General features: G+C 39.5%; 1 protein-coding gene across 2 annotated transcripts; it reads left to right on the forward strand.

The window, feature by feature from the left end:
* On the forward strand, positions 1-24471 carry TOM1L1 (target of myb1 like 1 membrane trafficking protein). 2 transcript variants are annotated; one of them, XM_027471456.3, is made up of 15 exons: positions 11-343; positions 466-550; positions 2755-2833; positions 8396-8545; positions 9001-9120; positions 10963-11070; positions 11678-11794; positions 14924-15057; positions 18198-18258; positions 19575-19695; positions 20553-20649; positions 21153-21213; positions 22029-22116; positions 22386-22458; positions 23236-24471. In XM_027471456.3, the coding sequence occupies exons 1-15, from the start codon at positions 286-288 to the stop codon at positions 23300-23302; spliced, it is 1419 nt and encodes a 472-aa protein (XP_027327257.1). In that variant the 5' UTR covers positions 11-285; the 3' UTR covers positions 23303-24471. The 2 variants fall into 2 exon arrangements, with proteins under 2 accessions (XP_027327258.1, XP_027327257.1); XM_027471457.3 differs by lacking the exon at positions 11678-11794 and having other exon boundaries at positions 1-343.
* Positions 24472-24765: the final 294 nt, after the last annotated feature.

Consider the following 24765-nt stretch of genomic DNA (forward strand, 5'->3'; position numbering starts at 1 on the left):
CTGAGGCGCCTTCCCGGGGGTGAGCCGCGCAGGCCGCGGCCGCCCGGCGCCGAGCTCACGTTTGTTTGCCCAGGCGGGGCGGGGAGCCCCTGCCCTGGGGGCGGTGCTGCCCTGTCCTACCCGGCCCGGCCCGGCCCGCTCCCGGCTTCTCACTGCTGGTACCTGCGGGCGGCTCCGCCCCGGCCCCACAAGGGAGCGCCCGGCGGGGGCAGGAGGCGAGCGGCCGGGGACGGGACGGGACGGGACGGGGCTGCCGCCACCCCGCGCAGCCAGCCGGCAGCGGCCATGGCCTTCGGGAAGGCTCCGAAGGATCCTTTCGGCACCGCCGTGGGCAGCCTGATCGGTGAGTAGTGGGGGAGCCGCGTCCCGCCCGGCCGTGAGGGGAGAGCCGGGGGGCGGCCGTGAGGTGGGAGCCGGGGGTCGCCGCTTCCCGCCCGCCTGAACCGGTCCCCCTCGGCCTTTCAGAGCGGGCGACGTTCGGAGCGCTGCAGACGGAGGAGTGGGGGCAGTTCCTGCACATCTGCGATGTGATCAACGCCACGGAGGAGGGGTGAGCCGCCAGGGTCGGGCCCCGGGGGGGGGGGGGGGGGGGCGTCGGGGCGCGGTGGGGGCTCCCCAGGGGCTGTCGCCTCCCCCCCCGTACTCCTGAGGGAGGCGCGGTGTGCGGCTTTCCATGTTATACGGACAGTTCCTAGGTCGTGCTGTGCTGCTCGAGGGCAGGACAAAGTCAAGCAGGTGGCGTGTGGTGAGTGTGTGAAGTTGCCCAAAATGAAATAACAGCGGAGAGCAGGGATCTGTGCCTGTCCCGGTGGCTCTTGCTGATTGCCAAGACTCTGAGGGATTAGGCTTGGGGGCTCTGCCCTGTGCAAGGTGTTAGCGTAGGTTTCTCACCTGCGTCTGACGTGTTTCAGGTAACCCGTGCTGCTTGTCAGGCTGAACAGGTCCCCCCCCCGTGCTCTGCAAAGTCCCAACTGGGAAAAGACCTTGGGCATTTGTTCCCCTGCAACAACACGGTTTTAAACACTGCGGCCCTTTAACCTCAGCAGGGTTCCCCACGAGGCAGTGTTGTGAAGTGGCTGGTGCCTGCCCGCTGAGCTCCCCAGGTCTCGGGGCGCAGGTGGCCCTTTGCACCCGACAGCCAGGTTCTGGTTTGCTTGGTCACTTCCTTGCTGTCACCTGTAAAAGGGGGAGAAGAAAATTAACTCCTGTGTAAGAGCTCCTGCTGCCCCTCATTGCGAGCACTCACTAGCAGGGGCATATTTTAACACTGACTGGAGAGTTTTCTCCAGGGGAACAATGTATGCCTTAGTTTCTGCACAAGTATCTTCTTTTATACCAAATTTTCCTTCTTTTCATTTTTTTTCATGATTTCATGCTCTTACCTGGGACTCTTAGAACTTGGAGCGTCAGTAATAACTCCTTTCCAGTCGCTGCCAAGAGCTACAGCACTCTTTGTCCCTCTTTGTTAGTTTTTATGTGGAGTTCCTATGCAACAGAGCTTTTTTTAATAAACTACTTCCTCTTGTGTACAGCTTATGCTTACAGAGGAGTTCCTTCTAGGCAACTACTACTAGTCCCAGTCTGTAACAGGATGTAAGGAACAGCAGAACTGCTGTGTGTAATTAGGCAAATGGTTATTTTAACGTAATACCCAGCTCCTGACCAGAGCATTTCCAGATGCTTCAGAGAGGGAGCAAGAAGCAAGAGCGGTGTCGTAGTGTAGCTTTCTGCAAGGGGAAGCTTTCCTCTCCTGCTCCCATCCATCACATGCATTTTGACTTGATACCTGGTATGACAACTCTGTTGCCATAGGATAAAAAACATAAAGAAATCTTTTTTTCACATGAAGTACAACAGGTCTTTCAAACTGAAAAATGCAGTAGTACAAAGTACTCATTTACATTCAATGACTGAAATATTTTCAACAAAGAATTTTTTTTCTTATTGAAATATTCAATTTATGCATATGGTTTCATCTTAGATTTTAGAGAGATCCTAAAGAGGTTTTAGGACATCTTGTTTTTGTTGATCTTTGAGCTGGCCCTAATAGGTGTAATATCTGGGTACACTGTGCGTAGCCCATATTAATCAGTCAAAATTATTTCCCATGTGGTAAGCTTGATACCATCTTCCACCCTCTTCCTCCTACATAGATGCTTAAAAGATATGGGGTGTATATATAGAAATGAAAATGACTAGGATGGAGATGCCACTATCTCTTGGGTGGAATGGGTTGTCCGTCTGTACGTGGTAATTACTCAGATTAGTTAAAAGCATCCAGCAATTATAAGATTGGAAGTTAGCCAAGACACCCCTACTTCTTACAGCACTCTCAGGAGAATATTTTTGATCGCATCATATATGGAAAAATAGGTACCAGTCATCTCTTGATACGTTTGGCAATTCCTATTCCCTTTCATAGCACTGAAAGTTAGGTAAGTAAATCTACTGTACAGCAGTGAAATAGTATAATTTTGGAGAAGACCCTGCAGAGAAGAATCTTTGCACAGGCGCAAGAGTAACGCACAGCCTGCAGTAACAAACCTGATTCAGTGCTTTTTTACTCTAGCTCAGTGCTGAAGTGATTTTGCTGGAATCATTGGGGCAGTTACTCTGTTTTTATGTGGGTGTAAATACAGGGATGAATTTGGTTCCATATCTCAGACCGGTATTTTTAGATCTTGGATGAAGTTATGAAATAGAAAAAAATGTCAATTTCACTGGTAACCTTTTCTATTTAATTTCTTGTCACAGACCTAAAGATGCAGTTAAAGCGTTAAAGAAAAAGCTCTCCAAAAACTGTAACCATAAGGAGATCAGGCTTACCCTGTCTGTAAGTACAGCTATATTAATATTAATTAGACACTAAGAAGGAAAACATTTTAAATGATAAGATGGCATGCAAATTAGCACTGACGTGACTCTACAGGACGTTTTCTGTCTTTGTTGTTTGTGTGTATAGCACTACCAGTGCAGGCCAGATGGTCCTCTGGTGTTCATTTTTCCTGAATTTATCGTTGCTCTTTTTTAAGTCTGCACTGAATAGGAATAGTTTGGTTCGTATTTACTCCTGTGACTGTCCCAGTGTGAGTGCTCCACCTGTTTGTGAAAGATACTGAACTTGGGATATTACATAAAAGCCACATTTGACTGTTCTATTACTCACCTTGTGGTACTGATCTTGGTTAAACTAAGTATGCTGTGTTGTGTGGTGGAATGTGTGATACTCGTTTTACAAAAACAAGTGTTATTGCATACAATAAGAAATTTGAATGAAGGGAAAACAATGGTGAGCTAAGAGAGGCAATAAGACACAGGATAAGCCCTGCAAGGTTCAGATGTTATGACTGAGGGTTGGAGTGACCAGCAATATCCTCGCTTGAAATACATACCCTGGCCGTCAGAATATGACACTGTGTTTCAGCTTTCCCAGAGTTTGGGATTTTGGTCAATTTAAGATTTACTGGAGCACGCTAACACAGTTCTCTGTTCTCCACTGCACTGGTAATGGGGGCAGTAGCAAGAAGTTCCTAACAGTGTCCTAAGTCCAGAAGTCCCTACTTGAGTTGGTTGTGGCTGACAATAGTACAGTTGCGAGAAGAATCATGTTGGTTTTGTTTTAAGCTACTGTGGATTTGTCTTTCATTATTTTGTTTAGAAAAAAAAAATACATATATACACACACACTATAGATATAGATACACAATTTCCTTTTTTAAAAAGTGTCTGAGGGTATAAGGGTATAAGAGGCTTGTCTGCATTAAACTGAGTACTATTATTCACAGGTTTGGTATTTGTTGTGCAAAATAGTTATCTATATCAATACATGCTGAGAAGTGATTAAGGAAGATAAGTGATTGATAGTGTTGAATTTTAGGTCACTTAGCAATTGCCTAAGTGTCACTTGACCAGTTAGAGATGCAGATAAATGTGTTGCACATACCAATGTATACCTTCAGCTCATTCCACTTCCGCACTTCTTCCCTGATTTCCTCCTCCCCTGTCTCATGAGTCACCTTTTTGCGTGTTCTATGTGTTTGCATAACAGAAACACTCGTTTTCCGCTGCAGTTGTAATCCCTGTATCAGATCTGCATGCTTCCTCCTACAGTCTTCGTGCACCTTAATCCTCTGAACATCTGATACGGTCAACTGCAGTTTTGATGGTCCAGTGCTTAAGATTTCAGAGTCTTTAGTTGGATATTTACTCAGCAGACGTGCTCAAGGTGCTCTTCTCAGAGAAACAAGAGAAGGATCGTGTGCCAGGTGTATCCAAGGAAAAGCTTTGTTGTGTTTACCTGGAAGCTTTTTGTATTTGCTTAGAGGTGGAGTGTGTACCGGGTTTCAGTTGTGCTTCTAGTTCAGCACTTTCTCACGGTCTCTGTACAGTTGCAGGCTCTTTCTCCACGTGTGTTCTCATCCACTCCAATGTACACATGTAGCCATGTCTGCCAGGCAATCACAGGTTTTTGGCCTAGCTTCTGTTCCTTCTCTGTGTGTTCCTTACCAATTTTTTTTTTTTAAATAAGTGCCAACCTTTCCTCTAACTCTTTCCCTGCTTTTGTTCTTCTGTAAGACCTTCTGTCCTTGCCTCCTTTCTTTTTTTTTCCTCTTTTTCTACCTGTAGTGCTATCAGTTTAGCACATGTAGAACCTTTCCTTTGATCTCATTGCTAGCCATGTATTACTTTAACTCCTTTGTTCCTAAATCAGTCCTTCTGTGTGCTATTTTTCTGTTCTGCTTTCTTGATTACATGAATTACATTGTTCCTGTTTCTCATTTTGAAATGCTTGGATTGGAACAATAAGTCATTGCAAGCGGAAAAAAAACAATTAATTTTCAGTTTCTAAAAATAAAAAATTAAAAAACAACACACAAGACCACCCTCAACTATTACCTTTTAAAAATCCTTCATTTTCTCTCAGATTTCTCCAAAAATGAGATCTCCTTTTTTAAGAGCTGTGCTTTAATTTAATAAAGCTTTGCTTTATTTCTTGTCTTTCCTGCAGTAAATGCTGTATTTCTGCTTTTGAGACACTGCATCGGATTGGCTTTACTACCTACAGTAGATGGAACTATTAGAAGGAAACAGATCTAGGAGCCACTTTTGCTTTGAAATGTTCCTTGCTACACATCTGTCTACTCAACTGTAAAATTTTGACATTTAGTCTTTCTAATGAAACTGCTTTCTAAAGGGTTTCCTTCCCAGAGAAGGTACATGGAGTGAAATGTGAAAGTCATTGTCTGAAATAGCATGACTGCATGGGTTAGCCCTGATTCTGTCATCAAGACGTGTTAAATCTCAGCAGTGTCTGCCTCCTCGTGTATCTTAGATGAGTATTTATTTACTTGCAGGAAGAAGGGTGAGTGCCAGCTGTATAATGTGTTGGCTGTGCCTTAACTCCGTGTACTCTGATCTAGGGAAGTTACCTGGTGCTTGTGAAGTCACGTGGATTGAGGTGTATGCATGTCAGGCTGTGAAGTTGCGTTGTGCTGTCAGTGATAAAGCCAAGTGATCAGGCTTGGCAGTGCTGATTTCACAATCTGGGAATAAAGAGGATTAGAACTTTTAGGCAGGAATCCAGCAAAATGTGTATGTGTTATCTGACTCCTTATGGTTAATAGGCTTTGGATATGTAAAATCTGTTTACGTAGTGAATGCTGAGACACCTGTTCAGATGTCTCTGTAGATCTCCCTTGATTTTTTTAAAGCATTTACTGCAGTGCTCCAGTTCTGAATCTTCTAAGGTCTTAGGAACTGAACATCACATGGGGGAGTCATTTATTAAATGTGTCCTTCTATGCACCTGTGTTAACACACATACTTACATTTCTGCCCACAGCTTTAGATTTAAGATTTTATTGCACTTTATGGTGCATATGGACAAAGAAGAAAATAAAAGGTATTGAGTGGGAGCAAAAGTAATTCAAGACATTCTGAAAAATCAGTGTTTTGAAATGCAAAAATATCTTTAAGGAGTTGGCACCTAGAAATAGCATCTGCTGTTCAAAACCTCTACTGGGTAGGGCATCACTACAAATTTAGTAGAGTATAATCCTGGAGAGGGATTGACAACTTACTGCTCAGAAATATTAAAAGGCAAACTGTTTGTTTGTGTTTCTTGCGTTCACATCAGGTTTAAGAGGTATTTGTTGCAGACTAAATCCATTCACTACAGCTTTTGGGCAACATATGGCTGCTTCAGATGAACAATTAGCCCTACTGGATTCTTAGTAAGGCCTGTATTGATAAGGAATATAGTTGACTTTTCTTTTGTTATCCTCCGTAACTTCTCCTATCATGTTTCTGCCATACAGTTTTTAACAGTTTGCCTTTTATCATCTCAGCTTTCTGTGAACCCCAGGGCTTTGCCTGTACAATTCTTCCTCCTTCCTGCTCAGTGCAGCTCTCTTAGCTGGATGTCTGATATCAGCTAGCCTGGAACATAGCAGCTCTGTCAGTTCCAGCAATCATCCAGGGGAAGGTTAATGAGTTGATTCAAGTTAATTTGCCATTTCTGTTATTAGAACATGTTTCTATTGAGATTCCGTTGCGCTATGTGAAGCACTGCTTGACTTGGCCCCCTTGGATCCATTTGTTCCAATGGAACTGCTCGGGAAGGTGCAGTCCTATTTGCAATGATAAATAACCATATTGAAATTCTAATGAAAGGTGTTATTAGTATGAAAGTGGCTTGTTCGTGAATGGTCCAGTTAAAAATAATTAAGTCAAATTCTTCTTTCTCTTACGCCAGCTTAGTTTCACTGTAAGTGGGCTGGACTGGCATAATTGAGTGGAGGATCTAGCCCATTAGCTTCAGTACTTTCATTCAGAGGGTAAATACTCGGTCCCTTATATAAAGAATTAATAATAGGGAGTAGCATACCGAATTTCCCATGCACTGGGCTGAAAATGTTCTACATAAACCATCTTTGAAGTGCTGCACAGGCAAATGACTTGGCTTATTAGCATGTGTTTCATGTACTCTTTCAAATGAAAAATAATGATTTGAGCCAAGATTTTTTGTTAATTATCTCTCAGTTATTTTGCACAGCAGTCTGCCAGTGTCTCTTTGTTCTACTCTCTTTTCATTTCAGCAATATATCTTCTTCTGGTCTTAAGCATCTTCTCCCATAAGTTCCTGATAACGCTGGGAGGAAATCCCCAAGTCCTGAGGCTGGAAAATGAGTTACTAAAATGACTTAAACGTAGCCAAATATAGTCCACCCTGAATAGGAAAGCATATTTAACATATTTAATCATGATTACTGTAGCATTCTTAAAAATCTATGTATCCTTTTGCAAATACATCCTGTCTATTCTATTACATGATTCAGGGGAAGTTTTATGACTAAAACCGCAACTTTTTACAAACTTCTGTGAATTCTGTCCTTTGCTTTCACTTTTCCATTCTCACTCTTAAAGTGGGAGAGAAAATAAAAATAAGGATGATGAGTTAAAAGCACAAGTGATTATTTTTCTTTACATGAGGCGTCATAGTCCTCTGGTTGGCCTTCAGATTTAAGCCAGGCGAGGTGAGTTCTGTTCCTAATTCTGCACATGATCCTATTGGCCTCAGTTTCAGAACAAATCCTGTATGGGGCTGATTTCAGGTGGCTGGGACATACTGAAAGCCTTTGATCGCTCTTCTGTAACATGGGAATTGCATCCAGCTACTTCCAGTGTACAAGGGAGAAGTCTTACATCACGGTGACATGCCTCTGTACTTGGTAGGGCAGACATGCTGCTTGCAGGGATCCCATTATGAGCATTCCAGGCAGTTTTTAAAGTAGACTCCTTTTGTGAAGATGAAACTGACAATTGGAACAATTCACTTGTTCTGCTTCAAATCAATGTGACCTTTAAAACACGTGGAGAAATTGTACTCTGAGTAGTTGAATTTGTTCTTTTCTGTTTTTTCATTAGTCTCTCACTTTAGAGGACAGATTAGAAGAGATACATTTAGATTCTGAAGAGCTCTCTGGGAGAAGAAAACAAGCTTACTATTAGACTAGGGTACCTGTTTGCTAGGCATTGAATTAATTCTGTTACTGAATCTGTACAAGTCATTTTTTCAGGCCATGGACAGATTTCACACTATTTAAGTACTGCATGTTCAGTAACTGCTGTGACATGCTTCTCTGTTAAAATAGTCTAATTCTGGGTAACCCATTTTATTTCCTGTATGCATAGGAATAGCAAGATATATGGTGAACTTAAGTTTCCTTCTAGTAACGTCCTCAGACAAGGTGGTGAGAGGGTTGGCAGTAGTCTGTTCATATCCATTAGTACTTTTTCTTCACAACACCTTGGAACAATTTAAACAAAAATAAACAGAAGCACTCAAGTTTTTCTGTTCATAGCATCTTTGTAACAGAAGTTTTTGTATGCACAGCTGCTTGACATGTGTGTGCAGAACTGTGGTCCTAGATTCCAGTCTTTAGTTGTGAAGAAAGACTTCTGTAAGGACAAGCTGGTGAAACTACTGAATCCAAGATACAACCTGCCAATTGACATGCAGGAGAGAATCTTGACCTTCATCATGGTAAGTCTAGAGTAAACAGTGATTGTTTTGTCTCTGCTGTATGGTAAAGATTTAATGATGCAGCCAACTTCTGTACTGCAGTGTACTCATGGGAACCTCTTCCTAAAGTGGACTTTATTCCTCTGCATCTGCTTCATGTAGGAGTAGCACAGAGTGAAAGACAAAAAGAGAGAACTAGAAAGAGTCCTGGGAAAATGTCAGCCTCCACTTTTTATGTTCCCCTCACAGCCTGTGTATGCGTTTCCTCTGTGGGTGTAAGCAGGGTGAGAGCGAACTTCAGAGCTTTGGTGGTGGTCCTCCTGCTTTAAGTGGAGTTAGTTGGATTGGGTGGAAGGAGAAAATGTTCAGTTCACATGGAGGGAATCACTTACCTTTAGGACTGTATGTTTTAGAAGGGCTTGTCTGACCCTACTGACCATCCATTTCTGTGACTGTTACTGTTATTTCAAAACCAGACGTGGGCTCGAGGGTTCCAAGGAATGGTGGATGTGACCGAAGTAAAAGAAGTTTATATAGAATTGCTGAAGAAAGGAGTGGAGTTTCCATCTGCTGACACCAGCACAGGGGGACCTAAGGTGGGGATACACAAGGATACTTCATTAAGTTATTGTAAATCAGAAACAGGATGTGTTAATTGTATGAGCTCTGTGGCACAGAAGGTGTGTTTGTTTTTGTTTTTCAAATGCTCCAGGGCAGAGTATGACCAAACTACTTGAACACGTGAGCAGAAATCAGTTTCAATTATAACAGCTAAGATAACAACAAAGAAACTTGGCCTATATACTAGTGTCATTTTATTTCAAGCCACAAATTAACAAATATGTTCTCAAAACAGAAGTGTGTGTCTCTTAAGGCTTCCAAAGCATTCGAAGAACTGCAATGTTTTCAACTAAAATAATTAAGATTTTCATGAAAGCACATACCATTCAAAATTTGAGCATTGATACAATCATAGAATGATTTGGGTTGGGAAGGAACTTAATGTTCACATGGTTCTATCCCCTCTGCCACGAGTGGAGACACCCTCCGCTAGATCATGTTGCCCAGGGTTTCATCCAGTCAGCCCTGAACACCTCCAGGGTGGGAGTGTCCACAGCCTCTCTGGGTAAGCTGGTCCAGTGCCTCACCACCCTCATAGTGAAGAATTTCTTCCTAATATCTAATCTAAATCTATTCTTTTTTTGAGTTTAAAGCCATTACACTTTGTCCTGTCACTACACGCCCTGGTGAAGAGTCTCTCCCCCTCTTTCTTGTAGGCCCCCCTTTATTTATTGTAAAGCTGTAATAAGGCCTTCTTGGAACTGTGTTTAATTTTAACAGCTCTTAAAATTATCTGTGTTTAATTTTTAAACTGAGAGTGGTGTAAATCTGTAAGACATCTCTCCATTTGTTTGCACATCTTATACGCAATAATATTTGACCTTGTGGCTAATCTTTACCTTTGTTATTTAAGCATATATCATAGATACCATTGTGTAGTGTCTAGGATAAATTAAATGTAAATATGTTCTGAGTGTTGAACAGTGGCTGAAAATACAGTACATGCTTTACAACAATTCTCTCCAGAATTTGTCTTCTAGTAGAAGAGTTTTCACAAGACTTGGGAAAGTGTGAAAGCACTCACCATTGGGTAGAACCTTGCACTTGTAGAATTAGTTGTCTGTAATCAGTATAGACAGGAATGATTCAATTACCATGAGTTTGATTTGATGACTGAATAGTGAAGTGTGCAAAAGCTCGGATATTTATAGCTGTTTGAACAAGCTGTATTGTGAACATTTGAAAGAAAGTGCTTTCACTGAACAATAAATCTTTCCCCACCAATTGCAGTAGAGACAATTCTGTGTACCACATATATCTGTCCATTAAAGTCAGTCGCAAACCTTCCGTTGATCTAGGCAGCAGCAGACCTGAATGCAATTTTTAGTTCAGTCTCTAAGAAATGAAGGACGTGACCTATGCAGTTTTGTGCAGGGTCTTTTTTACTGCAGTCAGTTCAACTGTAATACAAATGGAAACACCCCAACCTTGTCTCTGCTTCCAGGCGTAAATGTATTCTAAACTAGTCTTTGCTGTAAAATTGCAGTGGCACTTTAGGAAGGACTTTCCCTGTCCTCCCTGGCTTCAGAGGTCAAGGAGACAGCCTGTTCTTAGCCATTCCCATTTTATCTGTGATGGGATTTGCTAGCAAACCCATTTAAAAGATACTTGAATTCCAAGCCTGATTTCATTACAAAGTAGCTATTAGATTTATTCTTATAAATAGACCTTGCTCAACAAATTCCCTGGGAGCATTGATTATGCGAAAGCTAATGCCCAGTGTCTAGTCTGACAGAGACGTTTTGTAGCACTCTCATCTGGATGTCAGTTTCAATTCTCCTGTTAAACTCAAGCTCTGCTCTTTTGTCTGTTAACAGTCTTCATCTCAGCATCCTACAAAGTCATCACCATCTTCTGCTAATCCCACCAAACGGACCTTATTGCCTCTTCCCACGGGCCCAACGTTACTGTTGACTGCTGAGCAGGTACATTACTACAGGTTTGGGGGGGAGGGGGAGTTTCTGCTTAAAATGTGCTGGTGAAATTCTCCTGAAGATGCTTTACCCACGTGGTGGTTTGCCAAAGCAAAGCACGCAGAAATCACTTGGATAAATGCCACGTTGTACCCAGCCAAAAAGTGGAATCATTTACTTGAGCATGAGAATTTCTCACGATCTCTTATGATGTTGTTATGCAAATCAATAAAAGTTACTTCTAAGATAAGAGAGAAAGCCAAACTTACTTTTGCATAAGACTAGTGTCTTATGCAAATAAGGGATTATTCTTAGAAAGAAAAGGACAGTTCATTTCTGTTCCTGCTTGGCCTGTAGCTAACTAAAAAGAGTAACAGTCTTCTCAATAGTGAGAGGCACTAAACGTGCAGAAAACAAGTAGTGTTATCAGATTTAGATCTTAGTGTGATTGGACATAGAAAAGCTGAGCTAATTCCTGTTTTCAAGGGATGTCACTGGAGTAAAATAACACTAATTAGCTATGTTATACCTAATGGGGAAGAAAGTACATATTAGAGGTAAGAATTATTCTGCTCACTCTGTTCACCTGCACAATGTTCTGTCATGTTGAACTGAACAGATTGGGAAACTGTACAGTGAACTGGATATGGCAAAAATGAATGTGAGAGTCATGTCATCAATATTAAAAGAAAATGTTCCTGGCTCTGAAAATCCGGATGATATGAATCTTTTACAGGTATGCACTAAATCTGTCATAGGAACTCTTTGTTTGGTCAAAGCTGATTGTAGAATATGTTGTACCCCTCCTCATAACATCTGGATTCAAACTGCAAAATGGAAACAAAACTCAGGTTTCAATCTCTGATTTTGCTCAGCTTTCTCTTGTCTCCTTCACCTTCCTCTGACATCTAGATAGTCGTGACAGGACAAAACAGCTTGCAATATAAATTCAAGCTCTAGGGAATTCCAAGGGCAAAGGAATTTCATAATGGAGCGTTCTCTGTTAGGGCTGTTTGACAGAACATGCTTGAGAACATTCCAGGTGAACGCAGCTGCCTTCTGGGAAAACAGGTGATGACACAATCTCTCATCCATCCTGGAGTTTGCAGGGCTCTCTTTATTATTACCAGTACCTTAAAGGCAAACTGAAGGGCAGTGAAGAATACGAAGCCTTGGTTTTGTGTGCATGACCTCAAAGATTGGGAGCTTGCTGTGCAATAGGTGAAGCCACGTGCTCTTTAAGTGTAGCCTGAAGGAAGCGTATTGCAATAGTCATTTAGATTTGATAGCAAATATACGTACATTCTATTTGCTCAGGCTTTTTTCTGTTTTAGAGATTAAAAATGTAGTATTGCTTTAGCATTTCAATAGTGATTTATCTATTTTTGCTGCTTCATATTTTCTGCAAGAATTCAAAAAGCTTTTCTCACATCTTTCTGTTTCTAAACTTACCCCCAAACTTCTGTGCAAAGGAAACATTTTTGGTAATTTGTCAACATCAAATGCATTGAAGAACTGATGTAATTTTTACAAGCCTTTGGTGTGGTTGTCATGCCCCATGGAGAATTATTCCTTCGCAAGGAACTTTTTATTGGGTACTATTGGTTTGCCTTCAGGGTTGTGCTGTTCAGCTGTGTCCTTTTATGGATGGGTTCTCACTGAGATACAGAAAGCAGTAGTTGACCCTGTGTCTCATCGTCAGTGACGGGCAGCACTGCTGGCCTGGGGGAACCAGACAGGAGACAATCCATCTCTCAGCTGTTTCTGCTCCCCTGGAAATTCCTGACATCACCACCACTGTCTCTTCTGCAGAGCTCTGTGGAGCTGCTGGTCCAAGGAGGTAGAGATGAAACAGAAAAAGTGTCATTCATTTCTTGGCTCCTACAGCATGGCCCTTCTGCATGTGGGTACGCATATTAGGTTGCCCACAGCAAGGCAGTGGATTCTTATTGGCACTCCCAGTAATAAAATTGTTGGCAAAAGGTTGAGGACAGGGTGTGGAGTTCCCATTTGTGGGGGAGTGCCTAAAAACTCATTCCTTCTATGTTAGTTTCACTGTTCTTTTTCTCCACACACTGAGTGACTGAGTGGTACAGAAGAGCAAGCATGGCTAGCCTGTTTCTTTAACTATGTTTAATGTGCCCATTTGTTTGTAGCTCTACCTGGATCGCTTGGATTAGGCTTTTGTTGTTGGAGAACAAAGTCCTTTATTAAAAGAGCTGCTTGTTTAGGCTTTGAGTGAGTTGGAGAGATGAATATCAGTCCTACTGAGTATCCAGGGTTTCTTAATGAAAAGGTTAACAGGGTAAACTTTATCAGTACAGCATACTTTCAGTTCTGTAGCTTTGTTAGTGACTAGCTCCTCCCTTTCTCCACCCTGTTCTACACAAGGCTTAAGATAGCAGATTTCTCTTGAAATACTACGCTTACCAGTAAGGAAAGTTCAAGAGCAGCTGAAAGCCAGTATCAACTAAAAGAAGTAACTAACACTTGTACTGGATAGGGAATAGACATACTTGATGGACATGCAGGAATTTAGGTCCAGATCATCAGCTGGTAAGCATTAGCACAAATACATTGGAATCACTGATTTTATATCAGCTGGTAGTCCATTGTTGTAACACTCCAGTTTTCAGAACATTAGAGTACATGCTTCATGGTGAGTAGGAGCAAAGCCTAGCAAATTCATGCTTGAAATGAGCGTCTCAATTTACTACCTATTGCATATTGATTTTTTCAAAGGAACCTGTCTGCCTGTATAATAGATCCATAAGAAATACACATTTTGGAATGGGGTTAATGTAATAAGGTGTGGAGTTGAAGAGGTTTAAAATTTAATTACATGCATTAAACTGAATACATTTTTGTGTGTTTTATCCTGGGCTGTGAAAATATAATACCAGGAGATACAGTACTGTGTCATCCTTACACAGATTTGGCTAAGGGGCATAAAATATCCATTTACACAAGTTTCATGTAGATTTTTTTGTGTATATGTTTTCTGAGAAAAATCAGATCAGTTTGAAAATAATGGCAGAACACTTTTTGAACAGCTGTGTGTAAACAGAGTAAGTCCTGTCCCCCCACTTTTTTATTTTTTCCTTAAGCAGAGCCAGGCAGCATTTGCAAAATCTGCTGTGGAAAAAAAGATTTTGGATGAGATAAAGCTCTTGATGCTAAAGAATGTGTTCCTTTGAACATGCAAAATCTGCAGGGGGGAGGAATGTAAATAAACTAACTTCCATTTCAATTGGCAATAATGCAAAAATCTACTCAGTAAATCCTCATACATCTCCTGTCAGCTGATTCTGCTAGGTTTGTGTAGCTTTCTCAAAAAGTGCATGAATTAAGTGCATCCAGACCTCCCCACTCAGAGGAAGAGGCACAGACTTGTGTCACAGAGCACTTCTGTCCTGTACACTACTATTGTCTTTTCTTCAAGCAGACGTTGAACCAGGATCACGTTTGTTACAGCCATGTGAAGTGTCCTACTGTGTTTAATCAGCTTCAATCAGACTCAAATCAAATGTGCTCTGCATCACCCAGAGGGGTCTTCATTATTTTGCAATTTGAAATTTAGACTTCAGAGACAGATGGATCTTCAGAAATGAAGGTTGTAGGTAGGGGCTCCATAGGGGTAGGAGTGCTGGCAGTGATGGTAGGAGTTGTCAGCCTGGCTTTGCAGAGATCAAAGACATGAAAATTACGCTATTTGCAACTCTTGGTATGTGTGTGGTTTGTATAAATGAAGGGAAGTTACCTGTGAGTCTGCAGTACTCGACTGTCTTATCATTCTTCTCCAGAACTGACAAATTAGGAGACCACAGTTGTGATTTATTTTTTTTTCTTCCCCTCCCTCGGGCAGAAACTGTATAAGACCTGTCGGGTGATGCAGGAGAGAATCATGGAATTGTTGGTTACAGTGGAAAATGAAGATGTGATAGTTGAGTTAATACAAGTAAATGAAGATCTGAATAATGTTCTTCTGGGACACGAAAGGTAAGTACAGGGTCTCTCTTCTCACATTTGGTGTCCTAACTGGATAAGCACGCTTAATGGATACAGGTGATCTATGTGACTAATGCTGAACCTTTATAAGGAGACATTTCTTTCCTTAAATCCAGAAAAGAAAGTTGACAACAAAAGGAGAAAAATGTTTATTTACCTTCCCCTAAGCACTTCAGAAGCAGTTAATAAGCTAGTTAGAAAACTATTAGAATGTGGTAAAACAAGTTAACAGCATAGACAGGAAATTAGGTGGAGGCACACAAACAGAAATAATTTTAGAATTTGATGCTCCTTTCTGGTTGAGCACAGTGAATTTGCCATCAGTTTGCTACAAACCCTTTGGTCCTGGTGATGGTCCTTACTTTTGCTACATGTATACACTTCCAGGAAAGAATATTTGCTGTCCTTTCTGAATAACTTGGACAGCTTTACTGCAGAAATCAGCCATGGAACAGCATTCAGTTTTATTGCATGCTTAAGAGAGTCACTTGCTTTTCTCAACTGAATTGAAACAAGCTGTTCTACCTGCCTTACAGCAAAAAATGTTTTCTTTCACGCATGGAAGCACTGCAATACTTGTGTTGACATCATTTGTATTTGCCTGTTATATCAGTGGTAGCATGAATAGATGCTAGCAAAAAAAAAGAAATCAAATTTAAACTCAAAATTTCAGTATTATCCCCCAAAATATCACAGTGAATATACTCGTGGAGTACATTCTGGTTTAATAGGAACTAGCCTTCCATGTTAAGTAGTTTATGTCCTCCTTGGCTAGGAAATATTCTAGAAATACTTTTGTACCAAGGACAATGGTTCCAGGAACAAATTATAATTTGCTTTATGCATGTGAAAAACAGGATCTTCTAGGAAGACCTGAAGAGTTCACTTACAGGGTTTGGGTGAATTTAAGTCCATTACATATTCCTCCATCTCTTACTTCTTATGTCAGTCAATAGATCGGCATTAAGGAGACAAATTTTTCAGGTAGCAGTCCTTGTACAGAATGCTATAAACTTCCGACAGGTGTTAGAGGTGAACTTACTTCCCTTTACTTTGTTCTAAAACTTGGACGTATGAGAGAAATGTGTTAGAAGGTATTCATGTAGTGCAGGATAGAGGAAAGAAAGGGCATTCCTAACAGATACTTACCTTACCTGTAGTTTTTAAAGCAATGATTTTCTAAGACCCTTGTTTAAGTCACCAACACAAAGCAAGAGGCAGGAGTTTAACATGCTTCAAAAAGTGCTTCCAAGGTAACAACTAGCTACACTGCTGCCATTGAAATCCTTTCTCCTTCTGAGCAGACAGTGAAATTCCACATCTTTATTCTTGTTCTTCAGTGTAAATGAAGAACTCTGGGCTCAATTGTGCTCCTAGTATCATTCCACAGGGAGAAATTGCATGCTCTAAGATCTATTTTAATTGAAATAAGCATTTTAAATATTGCAGTATGTGTTCAGAGTTGGGATGATTCCTTTGAGACGCATAGATGAGATACTGTGAACAAAAAAAAATGTAGTAACTTTTTGGTATCAGGCTTCATCTTGAAGGTCAGAGGGCTGTCAGGAAAAAAAAGCATTTTGTAAAAACGTTGTTGTGGCCACTTGACAGTTGTGGTTATGACTATGCTATAAGAAAGCCTGGACCTTCAGAGTATTATCACTACCTTTAGTATTCAATTTATTACTCATACTTAACTTTTCTCTGGAAGACTGCTGACATTCAGATGTCTTAATGATTAAACACAATAGATTTAGAGAGCTTCATCAGCTTTTCTTTTTAAACCTCTTCTGACTGCTACACTGAAAACCTGCTTATTCCTCTAAGTGTCGTGGCACAAACTTTGGGCCTAATCTTGACAACATTTAGTTTTCACTTATTCTTGTGTCTCTAGCAGTGTCGTCACATCTTGCACTAACTCTTGAAAGAATTCTGTGTTCACTTCTTGCTTTACGAAGTGTTTAATTTTAGTAAAGCAAAAATAGAATTCTGTTGAGCATCTGTAAATCCATGTGAGTCAGGAGTGGGGTTATATTTTTAAGACTGAAGAATGCTAGAAATGCCAAGAACTTCTTGAATTATGAACAAATCAAAAAATTCCTTTTAGAAGACACCAGGTGATTGAAGGAGCAATTATAGGCCATTGTGAAACTGGACAGAACACTTCTGCATTTTAGTACTGTGATGTTAGGGGTTGCATGTAGCAGGTCTTTGTGAGTGCAGATGCATTTGCACTTTACAGTTGTTTAAGCATTAAAATTTCATTAGTGTTTGTTGTGGAAGATTTGTTTTTGGAACTCCCTCTGAACAATGAGATGTGTAAAGGACAATCTGATTTTAACTAGCTGCATCTGTTTCATACTGTGTGCATTGTTTGAAGACAAGTCATGCTGCATTCTCTGTTTCTGATTGTTAATGTAGAGTCCAAATTAAGTCAGGAGCAGTCACTATTGTGCAATAAACTGGCCTCATATATATGTAACAATAACTCCCTCTAGTGGCCTTAGCAACTTTTCATTACTTAGTGTATTTCAGATAAATAGTTGTTCTGCAGTTTGTTTGTTTTTTTTCTTCTGCTCCTCCCTACATATATATTATCTTTGTGGGACTCACCAGTATGGTAACCCTGAATACCAGGCGCAGCTGTGTGGACGGACTTCACGTCCATGCCCCCCTAAGGATCCAAGACCCTTGCTTCTCTAACAGATGGGCTGTACAGGTGCTGAGTCTCACCTGACTGGGCCTCAGTGATCACCTTCTTGGGACACAGTTGGTCAGAGGGAGCCAGATTTGTCACAGTGCATGTTCACCATCAGTTGTCTGGTATGAACAGAGGCAAACTTTATTGTCAGCTGTGCATTGGTTTGTTTTGGAAGAAACAGATGGCTGTCTCCAAAAGTGAGCCCAAGGACAAGCTAACCTGGTAGTGTAGATTATTAGAGGACCACAGCCCTGGAGTAAAATGAATCAGATTTTCAGCACAGCAGTGCCCCAGAGAAAAACACCTGTAGTGCTTGTCTGGTGTCTATCTGCAGTCCTTTGATAATCAGACTTTGGTTGCAACTGCCAGCTTCTTACGTAGCACATTTCTGTAATGTCAGAACAAACCTCTAGCTTTGTAATTTTAACAGGTTCTCTCGAAACAGAGTTCGTTTCTTGGAGAATCAGAGAATACAGCGTGAACGTGAAGAGGTGAGTAACAATATGTGAAGTTGTGAGCTGTGGGACTATAAACATCCCTATTTCTGTTCACTGTGAAAAATATCTTTCAAGTATAAGCAACATTTTATTCTCTAATTGAGAGGTATAGCCTGCTGTCTTCAGCAGGATGATACTGCTCTTACTGATTTTCAGAAGTCTCACTTGCAGAATTCCATGTAAATTTTGTAACTAAAGTAACAAACAATGTCAAATCGCAGATGGAAGCTTGATGGAGAAAAATGAGGCAAAGAGAAAGAGAGAGATATTCAAATTCCATTTTATTACCTCTGTAGCTAAGCACAATTAGTTATCTGCCCTATATGAATTGGGGAACTATGTTTTATTTCACTTTTTTGCTGTAAGTATTTACGTACCAAAATACTACTAAACTATCAGAATTCACTGTTACTGATGTTTTTTTTCTCTCTGTGAAGTTGAAGCCTTTTGAGTTGTGAATAATGGCTTGTAGCAAATCCGACTGTCCTTTATCGATTGATCATTATGGTTGTTAATGGTTGTTAATTATATTGCCCAAAGTAGTTTTGCATGTTTCAGCTTCTCATAATTGAACGGTCATCTAGGGCTCAGAAGGAAAATGACAGCATTGTGAATGCTGAAATACAGCTGATAATTATTAATGAAAGGTAGAAGACAATCTTTTTTCCCTTGAAAAACTGCTGTTACTACATCCTGGTTATGTAGGTAGATGTTTTTGCTTGATGAATGGACTGTTGGATTAGTTAGTAGTCCTGATGGTGCAGTCTGTGTATTTTAATATTAATTCAGGCATCTCCAAGTTTAAAATGCTTTTTTTTTAACTGGTGTAACCAAACCCATATGATTCAAGCATGTGGTTTTTATTAAACTCTTTGGCTGTGCTTTTAATTCTCTCACATTCACATGAGAAACAAGGGAAACCTTTTTTTTTGTGCTCTGGGAAATTCTGTGATTTCGAGCTCTTCCAATCTGAAACAGGACTGAAAAAAAAAATCCATTTCTTAAGTATTTACCAAATCACAATAACACACATAAGTAATATGAATATAATTCTACAGGATTAAGCAGAAGATCCATTTCAGACTTCTATCTGAACAACCTTATACTTTGGAACTGTGTCAGTCCCATATCCGACTTTGAATTTTCCTAAATTTTTGAAATGGCAACCTTGCTGAAGCTCATGTTTTCTAGAAAGCTTTTATGTTTCATTAGTTATCACTTCCACACACACATACAATTAAATTGCTTATTTAAAATTATACATGTTCCTTTAAAAAATAATAATAATTTATCCCTTTTTAAATGCTAAGCTGTACAGGAAACAGCCATCTGCTCCCTCAAGTGATCTACTTGACCTCTCTACAGATCTTCCACGTCCAGTGTCAACAGTGCTGGGAACTGACTCTGCAGCCTCTCAGTCTTCAGGCCTTAGTAAGTGATGAATGTATATTTCCCTTGCCGGCTGATTTCCTAAAGTAAACCAACACAAGCTTAGTGGAGGGATCAAGACTTTGCTTGTAAGAGAGTAAACTAAGATACTCCTTAATTTGAAGAAACATGAGGATCGATGTGCATATATATATTTTAAAAAAAAATAGTATAAGGTTCCTTGTAACTAGTTTACAGTGGAAGCAATAATCTTTCTCCCACATTTCTTAAATTTGAAAAAAAAAAAAAAGTTTTCTGTAAAATAAAGCTCTTGAAACAGTGTGGTAGTTGCTTGTTCTGTTGTCTTGGAAGAAAGAAACAGAGATATGCTTTGCTTGTACTCCCTTGATTTCTTAATTTTTTTCAAGGAGGCACTTGATGTTAACAGCAGTTCACTTTGAGAAACATATTTACCTCATCTAACTTTAGGCTTCTTTCATAGTGAAAGGAGCAATTAAAGCTCCAAACTTTGGTACTCTGAATTACTGATTTCAAAAGTCTTCGTCTATCCACTCTTTAGGGGTATCCATACACCTAAGTTAAAGGCATGAATATGTTCCAAAAAATAAATGCTTATAATTCTATTTTAGTTTTTAGAAATAGTGAAAGGAGTTTAAATTGGTATCTACCATATATAGCACTGCTGATGTTCTGACGATGAACAAGAAAATAAATATATTACAACTAATATATTATCAGAGTTGTTATAATTTTGTCTTTCATGCAGTAAACAGAATTCATTTCATATTCTTGATATACCTTCCAAACAAAACTTCATTCCTTCAATGATCGTAGTGCAAGTAATGGAACACTTGATTAATAATGTTTAAACAATCATTAAGTACTGCTTTGAATTTCAGATTGCATATCTGCACACCCTGAAGATGCAAGAAAGCACCATCCGTCAATTTATCCACAGCTAGATTTAGCAACTACTACAAAAGCTCAGCAATTCCCGTGAGTAATCTCTTACCAAGAAATGGTAGCAGGTAAAAAATAATCAGAGCTATTAGCCCTCTGTAATTGATACCAAATTTTCATAGTAAGCTCTGAGAACAGAGTTATTTAATGTTTCTTCTACATGTTAGTCAAGTAAAACAAGTGAAAACTACCTGTATGCTAAATATACAACACCTGCAGCACTTTTTAAATACTGACAAACGTAAACTAAGTTCAACATATTTGGGATATATACGACTTTCTGCTTGAGTCTTACCAGTGCTGTGGTTAAAGGGAGAAATAGATGAATGGTATGAGTCAAGAAGAATGGTTTTAAGATAGGAAAAAGAATCCTTGTGGTTTCCCACCTATTAGGTAAATGGGACACTGGCCCACTTGCTCTTGCTGCTCATAGTTGTGACATATGGTGAAGACAAACCAGCTAAAAATAATAATGCAGTTATTGTGATATGTAGTTTTAATACGTTGAAAGTAACTGAGAAACTATTGCTCTCTCCTAGATTTACAACTGAAGCACAAAACAATAGTGGAATCACCCCAGCTGGACATATATACAGCAATGTGAGTAACGCTCATGTTTGGAATAATCTGTCCTTGCTGGCAACTGTCGTAAGAAGAACTGTTTGGATTTACCCTGACTGCTGTCCAAATGCGATTTAAAGATCTGCTCTGTGGCGCTTCTCCAGACATCAGGGAATGCTCTGTATTTGCTGACCAGGCCAACTTTCCTGTGGTGATACCACAGGTACCAATGTGGAAGCGTATTTTTTAGGTCTAGCATAATCTCAATGGAGTTTGCAAAAAGTTGCTGTGTTGTTTGTGTTTAATCTGTTACTGTGTGAAGCAAGCTGCCATCTCTTCCTATTGCCATTATATTACTGTGGTGCATTTCATATCTCAATTAAGCACCTCTAAAAGAAATAAATTAAAATTCAAATACAACATAGGACAAATGCGTATGCTGCAGACAAAAAAGCCGTGACAGAAGGAATACAAAGAATATGAACGGGTTTCAAGGTATTGTTTTGAATTTGTGGTAGGCAGTATGAAATAGAAAAGCAGCCCCACAAGCACATACTCATACTCCTTATTTTAAACTGCAAGTAAAATGAGACAGCTGTACTGCCACCTGTGTGTAGTGTAACAAATTACACAGAAGTAAATTATACAAATGTGCTATATATAACGCTAAAAGATGTTTTGAACTTCATTGTATGGGGAAGGGAGGTTAATTAGATTTATAACTCTTGACCTGTTTTTGGAATTTACTTGATATAGTCTGAGAGTCTAAAGATAAGTCAGCACTTACGCAAGTTAAGTCAAACAGGTTCTCCTAGATCAATCTGTTTATGTACTGTTTTGCTCAATTTCCTCAGCTGGCAACTCTTTTAAGCCCAGTGCCTCTGAATCCAGTAAATCTGCAGACTGGACATACTACATCATTAAATGGATCGTCACCAGCAGGTAATAAATACTGCAGACCTCTTAATTTTCACAGAAATCTATTTATTTATTTTTGTTAGCACTTAAGTGCTTTATATAGTGCCTGTTAAAGACTAGGAGCAGCAACAAACACTGACAAAAATCTTACATAGCTCGTGGCTTCTCTGCCCATTTAAAGCAACTAGATAAATGGGAGAAAATCTGCTAGTTTCAGAAAGATATAAAAAAACATGCAATAAGTGTTCTTTCAGTCACATTTCAATCTGCATTTAACTGTCTTTACCCTTCAGCCACATCAAAAAACAAGTCACAGTCACCTCATTACTACGAGATAATGGAATTTGATCCTTTGGCTCCCACAGAGTAAGTAGCTTTTAAAATAGATAATTTTCAGTTCTTTTAGGTGCCAAACAAGAATTCTGAGATGTCTTTTTCTTCTGAGAGAAGACCACACTATTCAGAGCAAGTTTGCTGACCAACTGGATTGCTAATATAAATTGGAGATCTTTAAAGGTCACTTCAATGCAAACCATATTATGATTCTATGAGCCAACCTAATTTCTGTTCAAGATGATCTTGTGTTTTTGTTTTTTTTAAATGTTCTGCTGAATCTCAAGGAAGTTCTCTATTTAAAATACAAGCTACCTATGGGAATGGATTTGAGGAATCTCCAAAGGACCAAATAGGCAGAAAACTAGTAAGAAACTAAAATTGTCATTTTTAACAGTAACCTGAGAAAAAAAATGGAATCATCTGCATAAAACTTACTTTGAGAAACCATCAAATTCTGAGGTAGAAAAATCTCAGCAAGGCTTTCTTTTTTTTTTTTTTTTTTTTTAAGAAGTGTAATAATTACATGTCTCACGGCATGCAGGCCATTTGTATTTTGCAGTCACGTTTCCAAGTTCATTTAATCAAAATTGATGATGTCCAGAGATTCCTCCTTAAACGTATAGTCACAAACACACCATAGGACTGGTTCTTGCTTCTGTAGAAAGCCAGGCAACCTGCTACTCATGTTACCTTAGTAGGTAAACAACTTAAAACTCTTGGCAGTTCTTTATTGGGCAGGATTTCATTGGTGCATTTTGTCTAAATAAAACAAAACTGTGATGTAGGAGTTGCCTGTTCTTCTTTCAGAGCTATTTATGAAGAAATTGATGTCACTGTGCTGAAGCCAGAAGTTAAAAAGGATACAGAATGCTGAAGAGGGAGGTGAAGTCTTTTACTGAGCACACAAGTTCACAAGTTACTCTCTGATGCTGGTCCTGGGCACTGCTTCCTATCATAAAATTGTATAATATGCTGAGTTGGAAGGGACCTACAAGAAACCTTTATTTTTTTTTTTTGTTTTATTTTTACACACTGAACAATAGGTATTGGAACAGTAAGTTATGTGAAAGAGTTACTTGGATCTACACCTTGAGAATTTGTCTTAAATGTTTGTGTATTCTTCAAGGTAACTTACATTATTTATATTTTTATTTCTCTAAGTTTTGGAGCCTCTATAATACATTTTTTAAAGTCATTTGCATATGAAGTAACTAACACTTGACATCTGGTAAAAGTAAACTACATGGACTCACAGCTGTAGAAAAAAGCTTTTCTTCTGAGTTAGCTGTTCCTTTGGACTGCTCATCCCTCCATATGGAAGAAACAGAACGTCATATTTAAAGACACTGCATAATCCAATTTCTATTTTGACCTATGTTAATCTCCCTAGAAATTTATAAAGGTTTTTTGATATGTAGGGCTGTTCGAAAATTGGGCCTCTTGATAGATATCTCAAGTACAGTGGTTACTTTCTTATATTCATATTCTGAATACAGGTTTTGTTTTCTTTGTAAAACCCTGATAAATAATAGGATTTTTGTTTAAATAAGAACCTGTGCTGGGATGTAAGGTGCTGTCATCCATGATTAACAGAACAGAAACAAAGCTGCTTGTTGCTATGTTGTTGTTACTTTTATTTACTTGGTAAATATTGGAAGGGGATCAGTCATTTCTTCCAACATTCCTGCCCTGCAGAGATTATTTTCTGGTGAAGGAAAAATAATCATCTACAATGCAGATGAGCATTAGTTATCCATTTATTTTAATCAAATTGTTTAAACCTGTTAATGAGTTTTATCTTTCAATAAATGAAGTGCCTTGTCTATTTTAATGCTGAATGTTAAATCTGCACTTTAATAGATAGAGTTCTCTTAACTTATAATTGATACGAATCTTGAGAACTTGGTTCATGTTCACAGCTGACAAGCTAACTGGCTGCTTTTAAGTACTATTTTAAATGTTCATTGTTAAGTGGTAACAAGTTCTCAGTCTTGTGCGATTTTCATAGTGTACAATTCCCAATAAAAGCAAATGTTTACTGAGTACTTAGCCCCCAATACTTTTGAGTTTTTACCAGCTGACACGCATATTCAAATGCGGACCATTTTAGAAGTATTTGAGAGTAAATCCATAGTGTTTCAGTTATCCAGTTAGCAGTTTTGCAGCTAGCTGGACCAATAGAACACCATGAGGAAGTAAAGGTGGGTTTTTTTGTAAGCAGAGGTGAAAAGGTAAGCCTCTTTACCATTATTTCTCATTCATTATTTGCAATGGTCTGGACAGCAGTCTGAGAAAACTGTGGAAAACAGGATTTGAGGTGGATTTGTTTTATTTCTG

Source organism: Anas platyrhynchos, chromosome 19 (genome assembly GCF_047663525.1).
Source record: "Anas platyrhynchos isolate ZD024472 breed Pekin duck chromosome 19, IASCAAS_PekinDuck_T2T, whole genome shotgun sequence".
In the NCBI taxonomy this organism is placed as follows: Eukaryota; Metazoa; Chordata; class Aves; order Anseriformes; family Anatidae; genus Anas; species Anas platyrhynchos.

What these genes read in the sequence shown, in the direction of transcription:
- TOM1L1 (XM_027471456.3), top strand. Translation starts at nt 286, where the DNA reads ATGGCCTTCGGGAAGGCTCCGAAGGATCCTTTCGGCACCGCCGTGGGC. An exon ending in TACTGTTGACTGCTGAGCAG is followed by an intron (nt 11,071 to 11,677) that starts GTACATTACTAC and finishes TGAACTGAACAG; the next exon opens with ATTGGGAAACTGTACAGTGA. An exon ending in GATCCTTTGGCTCCCACAGA is followed by an intron (nt 22,459 to 23,235) that starts GTAAGTAGCTTT and finishes TTCTTCTTTCAG; the next exon opens with AGCTATTTATGAAGAAATTG.